Source organism: Sapajus apella, unplaced genomic scaffold, assembly GCF_009761245.1.
Source record: "Sapajus apella isolate SASKATOON/1434 unplaced genomic scaffold, GSC_monkey_1.0 scaffold22, whole genome shotgun sequence".
Taxonomy (NCBI): Eukaryota; Metazoa; Chordata; class Mammalia; order Primates; family Cebidae; genus Sapajus; species Sapajus apella.
The window spans coordinates 11,062,223-11,070,301 of record NW_022436962.1 but is presented as its reverse complement, the minus strand read 5'-3'; the positions used below and the strand labels follow the sequence as shown (position 1 = coordinate 11,070,301).

The window sequence follows — 8,079 nt, the reverse complement described above, 5'->3', positions numbered from 1 at the left end:
ATGTTCTTCTTCAACTTCCTGTTTTGTTTTTTTTTAATGTGTATGTTTTTTCCTTTTCGTTTTTTTCTGGAAACAGGGTCTTGTTCTGTCACCCAAGCTAGAGTGCAGTGGTACAATCAGGGCTCACTGAAGCCTTGACCTGTAGCCTTGACTGTGGGGGCTCCAGTGATCCTCCTGACTCAGCCTCCCAAGTAGCTGAGACTACAGGCATGTAACAAACACCACACCTAGCTAATTTTTTTTTTTTTTTTTTTACATTTTTTGTAGAGGTGGGATCTCCTTATGTTGCCCAGCCTGAACTTCTAGTACTAAGTCTATTGTAAACATTAATCTTAAAATAAAAGGCCTTTCGTTTTCTTCTTTTTTTTTTTTATTGCATTTTAGGTTTTGGGGTACATGTGAAGAACATGCAAGATTGTTGCATAGGTACACACATGGCAGTGTGGTTTGCTACCTTCCTCCCTTTCACCTATATCTGGCGTTTCTCCCCATGCTCTCTCTCCCCAACTCCCCACTCCCCACTATCCCTCCCCCATTTCCCCCCAACTGAGGTTTTCTTCTTATCACCACTGCTCCCTCCTCCCATCACCCTCCTTCAAAATGAATGTTTTAATGATCACTGAGATGCAAGACTTAAGTACTGGAAGCCCTACAATCAACACAAACAGAGGAGGCAGATCCTTTCCGGCCTCAGCTGCCCCTGCCCTGGCTTTTTAGGTACCACAGAAAGACCACCCTGAGCATAGCTCTTTAAAGAACCTTCTTCCTGGAGGCAGGAGGAACTTTTTCCTAGGCCCTAAGCCCCAGCCAAATAGTATATTTAATTTTCTGGTATTTAACAGATGTCTATATGGATACTGAGTCAGTATTGATATGGAGGCAAACAAATTGGGCTTTTGGAACCACAAATGTGACAAGACAGAGAAGATCCCTGCATTCTGATGGGGAGAGACAAAGAATAGAAAAGGTCATTTTAAAAGGGTGATTACAAGTGAAGAGGGACTTGAACTGGGTTGTATGTGTTCAACCTGAGATGAGGGGTCACAGAAGGTCTCTGCGGGGGTAACATACCAGCTGAGTTTGCAGAAGAAAAGAGCCCGTTTATGCAGCAGTTCAGGAGGAGAATGTTCCAGGGTTGAGAACAGCAAGCACAGATGTCCCAAAGAGGCAGAGTTTTGTCTGTTTGATGAGCAGAAAAGCCTTCCCTGCCTCCAGTCCATTTGTTAAATGCTGTCAGAAAATTATGCTCCTTTTCTCCAAAGCACTTCCCTTGGTTCATAAAATATTTGTTACTATTACGTTTAGTTAATGTCTACCACTCCCAATACATTTTAGTAAATATTTATTGTTTACTGTGTTCCCAGTACTGAGCTTGTAACAGTGAGCAAAACAAAGTCCCTGCTTATCTTCCTGCATGTACATGTGTGTAAACAAATAGTGAAAAAAGGATCAAGAAAATAGGAACGGTTTGTGATTGCCTACAAGTGTTATAGCACCAGACATTCAAGACTGATATTCGTTGAATGAATGTTCCTAAGGAAAGAAACGCAACGTACAAACTGTACACGTAAGAGGATCCTAAATATAATTTTGGACATACATACACCTGAAGTGCATATAAAGTCAGAAGGAAATAGTCCAAAATATTAAAAATAGTTGTCCTTTGATTCTGTTCGTTTTCTTCAATAAGTATATATTTCTTAGCTTTTTTTTTTTTTTTTTTTCCTAGATAGGGTCTCACTCTGTCACCCAGGCTGGAGCGCAGCGCATGATCACGGCTCATTGCAGTCTTCACCTCCTAAGCTCAAGTGATTCTCTCACCTCAGCCTCCAGAGTAGCTGGGACCACAGGCATACACCACCATGCCCATCTAATTTTTGCATTTTTTGTGGACATGGGGTTTTGCTTGCCCAACTCCTGGGCTCAAGCAATTACCCTACTTGGGCCTCCCAAAGTGCTGGGATCACAGGCATGAGCCACTGCGCCTGGCCTAGTATGCATTTTTAATAGTATTATTCCATTCAATGAAATACAAAACAAATTTAGTGGGATGGGCTTCAGCTTTAGTTTCTGAGCTGTAGGGGAAACCAGACTAACATAATTTCCTTTCCTTTGTTAGGATACTAATTTCTCAATAGGTTTGGTTACCAGTGTTTTTTAGGTTTCTTCACATCTCTCAAATATGACTCAAACTAATGAAAAGAAGGAAAATGATGTCAAAAAGCCATTAGGTAATGGAATCAGATAGTGAATATATTGGTTGGGAACAGGAATATGACTCCATGACCCACCCAAGCCCCAAAAAAGCAGCTAGTTAAAAATCAAGACCAATAGGATCTCAGGCAACACGGAGACTGTTCACAGAAGGCACAAAACGCATGGCGCGCCCTTACCACCCTCTCTAACCCCAGGCACTGAGAGCCTGCTCTCACCCAACATGCCCCCCTAGCCCCAGAGTCCACGGTCACTCCATTCAAAGCAAACAGTGAGGGGTCTTGCCCACCGTGAACTCTGCAGGGCAGGCCACTTGCACACAGCACGCTCTCAACAACACCAGGCCAGGTCCCTGGTCGCCCAGCACAGCCCATGCCAGCCCAGCCTACGGGGCACAGCGGACGGACGCACTGCAGCACTTTTCGCGGATACCGCCGAAGCGCTAAGGAACACCCAGCTCACCAAGGCGCCAACTGCCCCGCCCAGGGAACACAGGTTAAACTCTCACCGCCGGCACAGCACGGGCCCTGGCAACACTCCCACGCAGCCGTGCACTCCAAAGCAAGCCCTTACCCGGGGCACCCAGTCCGCGCTCCCCTTGCCGACTGGACTCAATCCCGAAAACAAGGTGCACGCTTTTGTTGGGGGTGCAGCCAGACCCTCCGTAAATCCGGGCTGCGCACATCACTCCAGCAAACAAGCTTCACCTCGGGCTCTAAGTGGTCCCCGCATCCCCCGCCACACACCCCAGGGATCTGCGCACTGCGCCCTTCGGAGAACCCTGGCCTCTCCCTCTACCCCAAGCAGGCAGGACCTACGGTCAGCCCCGCCCCGTGCCTCCAGCCCAGCTGATCCAGCAGAGTTCTGGCTTCACAGCTGACGCGCGAACCCGCCCCGCGATCCTACCAGAGCGAGAGGACAGCAGCAACGCCAGGGCCGCCAGAAGCAACCCAGGAAAACGCCGGGAAGGAGAGGGACACTCGCAGCGGCTGGGAGGCGCCATGCGCGTCGCTGAAGTCGCCGTAATTTATCCGGAGGTGAGCAGAGAAACCGGGAGCCAGCTGAGCAGGGAAGTCCGCTTACAGGACGCAACAATCCCCAAACTCACAAAGTGCCCACAGCCGCACAGCGGGTGGGCGTGGCCTGAGCTGCGCCCGAGGCGGAAGTGAGTAGAGGCACGGGGGCGGTGGGGCCAATCGGCGGACCGCTGGGCGGGACCTTGGCGCTCCGGGGCGGCCCGTTGGCCTCCTGGAGATAGGGCGTGGCCATGGCGGGGAGTAAACCTGTAGGCTCACCGGGACCCGCCTCTTTTCTTGCTAAACCCTGAGCCCGCTGTCCTGGAAACCTGAGTCGGTCTGCGAGAAAGGGCTGGATCACCGCCTAGTTTGTGACCCAGGAAGGGTGGAAAGAAAACTAAGCTGCCCTAGTACTGTTTCCAGGAACTCGGGACTCAAGAATAAAGCCCTTCGACCTAAAAATAGAGATCCAGAGGCCAGGGCGGGCGTCACTGTGGGCCAGCACCCCTCAGGGTTAATTTCATCCTGGGGCACTGCAGGCTGTCCGGACTGCCTGGAGCCTTACTCGGTATTTGCCGTTAGACATTATTAGGAACAATATTTGAGTTTTTCTTGCTTGAATGCCTGCTACTGAATCGTCTCAGGGCCGTCTTGTTTTCACAGTCTCAAAGGTTTGGCTCGTGCACTCCCAGCCCCTAAGGTAATTTGCTCTTTGCTCTCCTCCCTGGAGAGGTCCCCCGTTGGAATCTAAATTATTAAGGGACATCAGGCACGTAGCAAATTGGGACTCTATGGGGCTCTTGACCTTGAGCGAGTAAATGTTCTATTGAAGACGAAATACACATGCATGAACAATGTAAGGACAACGGTGTCCTAAGTGCCAAATTCCTGGAAGCAATAAATGCAGGAGGATTGGGATGGGTAGAAATTGTTAGGTGAAGCGGATAAGGGGGAGAACTTTTCTTTTTTGTGAAACAGTCTCAGGAACAATGCTGAAAAATTAAAAATGAGCAGGATTGATTTGTAGCGTTGTGAGTAAACTAGTGTGACTGGGAAAAAGGGAAAAAAGGGACGTGACTGGCATTAAAAGATTAAACAAAAAGAGTTGACATTTCTTCCTCTCAGATTGGCAGAGAATTAAAACGTCAGCCAATGTGAATGAACGTGTTGCAGGGGGACCAGCACTCTGGTTTTAACATAACTTTTCAGTAAGTTAAAAGTCTTAAAGTGGACATGACTTCTGTTAGGCTGTCAGTTCCCAGAGAAATCATCAGAGCTGTGATCAAAGATTTATAATTTTGGAAAAAATGTAAACCCTAAGTGTCTAGCAAAAGTAATAAGGAATTTCTGGTAGTTACCTTGGTGTGATGGAATTCTATGCAGTGACTGTTGTAAAAGAATACCAAATACGAGAAACTATGATATAATTGTCAGTGGAAAAAGCAGAGTCCAAATTGGCATGTGCCTTATTGGCATTTCTTTTATTAAAAAAATGTACCATATTGATATATATATATAAAGCAGCTAGGAATACAGCAAAATTAACAATGGTTGAAAAGATTATAGATATTTCACTTTCCTTGTGCTTTTCAGTTTTCTGCTTTCTATGTTGACCTTATTTTCTTTGGGAGGCCGAGGCGGGTGGATCACGAGGTCAAGAGATCGAGACCATCCTGGTCAACATGGTGAAACCCCGTCTCTACTAAAAATACAAAAAATTAGCTGGGCATGGTGGCGCGTGCCTGTAATCCCAGCTACTCAGGAGGTTGAGGCAGGAGAATTGCCTGAACCCAGGAGGCGGAGGTTGCGGTGAGCTGAGACCGCGCCATTGCACTCCAGCCTGGGTAACAAGAGCGAAACTCCGTCTCAAAAAAAAAAAAAAAAAAAGAAAAAGAATAAGGTAAAGTAAATTTATTTAAAAAATCAAACCTATGTATCAAGGGTTGTTTTGGTCATAGAATTATGGGAGTAGAACTTGTGTTACCCAGGGTTAACATGAGAGAGAGGACGATGAGGAACTGGATGCTCAGTGTATGCACCTAAAATGGGTCTTATAGAATTATAGAGTTTAAATGTATTTAACACAGTTCTATAACCGAGATGTACTGAAGACTCTCTGGGTTCACCAAACCATGGAATTTTCTCTTCCTGTCAGACCAACAAAAATTTTAAAATTCTTGGCAGAGATTATAAGACATTAAGTGTGGTGGTATGTCAAATGAACATTTTAGTATCTTGGATTATAAAATTCAGACACTCCATGACTGCAATTAAAAGAAGTATAATTGAAGAGATGGTAAATAGGAAACCCAATGAGGGTAAATTATTACTTCTGTTAATGTATGGTGTGAAAGAGTGATATGACAGACATATTCTGTGGCTCAGTTCTGGCACTCATTTGTGAAAGTGCATAGTTTATTTATTGTTCTTTGCAATAATAAATATTAAAAATTCTCCATCTATTTTCAGGCTTTGAAGAAAGATGTCTTTTTTTCTCATGAGAAGTTTTATTATAAACTATAGAGGGAAAAATCGTGTTTGATCTCCTAGTTTCAGGTGTCAGATTAGATTCAAAGATTGGTATTTTATTGAAACTTTCTTCTAATCAGTAAAATTTGTATCCCTGGGGTTAATCAAGCCATTATTAACATACTGGAAAACTTCCACATTAAATATTTAAAACATTTTTATTTGAATCAACTGAGGCTTCATTTGAATGGTTCTGAGACTGGTTCCCTACTTTTTGGATAAGTTTCATGAGTCAGGGATAGAGTTTTCTTACATCTACAATGCCAAAATCTGTAGTAGGTGCACAATGAATAGCTGGTAAATATTGGATGAAATAAATGGTTCTTGTGGTCAAGTGCATTTAACATGTCTCTGCCAGTTTTCCCCCAGCATGAATTTACTAAATGCCCAGAAAGTTCTTAGAGATTTTGATTTAAATAATTTTAGACCCTAAGAAACAAATCCAGATCTCTCTGTAAAAGGGATGAGCTACAACTGTCTGCACGACAAACTTTCCTAAATCAGGTGTTGCAGGCTTACTTGTGAAGTGGACCTGTGGTCTGTCCCTTAGCCTTGAGATCATTTTAGTGACTGAGTTCAAATGGAGGGTGTGGACAATGAACTTCCTGAGGCCTTAACAGGGGTAAAAATTAAAGTCAAGGCTTTGAATGAAGCAGGAGATTAAACATTAATGTTTCCTCCAACTGCCCCTAACGATTTTGTCAAACTGCCAAAGAGGAGAAAAGGAGAGAATGGAGGATATGTGTGTTTGTGGACCAGGTTTAGAACTGTGTGATCTCCTTTAAGGGCCTTATGAAGGCCAGTGTGGGTGGAGGTTGGTGTGCGAGGATGTCATTGAACTGTGGCCAACTCTTTTAAAATTTGATGTTAGATGGTTCTTTGCCTCCTAATTAGCATAATGTACTTATGGTATGTTTTTCAGGAGCAGGCGTAGCAGCATGAATGGGCCTCTATTTGTGCCTCCTAAGCACCTGCAGCCAACTGACCTTTATGTTTAGCTGTGTCTGAGTCTCTTTCCTGTTACCATCAAGAGCATTTCATGGCATTACACACCAACACAGGGATTTGTGAAAACACTCAGGTACAGACAGAAGTGCATTTCTCAGAAGGAATGGATAGTACTTTTTTTCCTCTTGGCTTTTGAAGGCTTTGAAGGCATAAGTATATTACAAACTATATTCCATAAGTAGATTTGGAAAATAAGGTATTTTATTCCTTTCTCATTGTAATGGTAAGAGAAAATTTTATTTAAGCGTCATAAAATTTACACACTTAGGCTAACTAAAAAAGCAAACAAAACAAAGAATGTTAAGGCTAGGAATAGCTTCAGAGAGCAATTGGTGTCCAGCCCCTTCTGATAAGGCTCTGATGTGTGGAGGAACACCAGGTCCTTCGCCTCGCATCGAGTTGGATAAAATGATGGGGACACACGTGGAGTGGTTTCAAGGAGTGCAGAGTTTAACAGGCAAGAAAGGAGGGAGAAGAAAGAAGGAAAAAGCTCCCCTGTACAGAGATGGAAGGAGGGCAACTCCAGAGCCTAGAGAGAGGAGAACCCAAGTGGGGCAGAAACCAGCCAGGTATATGTAGAGGCTGGAGGAAGTGGTGCCTGATTTGCATAGGGCTTAGCAGATTTGTTTCACTAGACATGCCATTCACCCAGCCCATGAAAAAACTAGCCTTCCTACTCTAGCCTTTTAATATGCAAATGCAGGGCACCATGATGTTCTATGCACATGGGGTTATGTGGGGTCATGTTGCCAGGCACCTGTGGAAGTAAGGGCAAAAGGACAAGGATGGGAATCACCATGTTGGGTGGAACCAGTTTCTAGTGGCCTGTATTTGTATATCAAATGTTGCCCGCCTGGCTCCAAGGGCAGGGGCTTTCCTTCTAGACAAGAAATATATCTGGAGCTGCTTTAAAAGAAACAAAAACTTTCCAAGGACCCCTCTTCCTCTTTATCTGCCTAAAATAGTTTCTTGGCCAGGCGGGGTGGCTCATGCCTGTAATCCCATCACTTTGGGAGGCCGAGGCAGGCAGATCACCTGAGGTCAGGAGTTCAAGACCAGCCTGGCCAACATGGTGAAATCCCATCCCTAATAAAAATACAAAAATTAGCAGGGTGTTGTGGCGGGTGTCTGTAATCCCAGCTACTCAGGAGGCTGAGGTAGGAGAATGGCTTGAATCTAGGAGGCAGAGGTTGCAGTGAACCGAGATCACACCATTGCACTACAGCCTGGGCAACAAGAGTGAAACTCTGTCTCAAAAAATAAAAAGAAAGACTTTCTGAAAAAAAAAAAAAAAAAAAAAAAAAAAAAAAAA

General features: G+C 44.6%; 1 protein-coding gene across 15 annotated transcripts in view; it reads right to left on the bottom strand.

Moving 5' to 3' along the window:
- CD46 (CD46 molecule) overlaps window positions 1-3,377 on the bottom strand; it is a 32,702-nt gene extending 29,325 nt beyond the window's left edge. For 7 of the 15 annotated variants that reach the window (XR_004272187.1, XM_032289075.1, XM_032289076.1 and 4 more), the window contains exon 1: window positions 3,121-3,374. Coding sequence is in view for 14 of the 15 variants with exons in the window: in XM_032289075.1 (XP_032144966.1) it covers window positions 3,121-3,217 (97 nt within the window). In the remaining variant the exon portion in view is untranslated. Of the gene's footprint in view, window positions 1-2,787; window positions 3,089-3,120 lie in introns of those variants that run through there. The other 8 variants (XM_032289079.1, XM_032289078.1, XM_032289080.1 and 5 more) reach the window with 5 other exon arrangements.
- Between the last annotated feature and the right edge of the window lie 4,702 nt (window positions 3,378-8,079).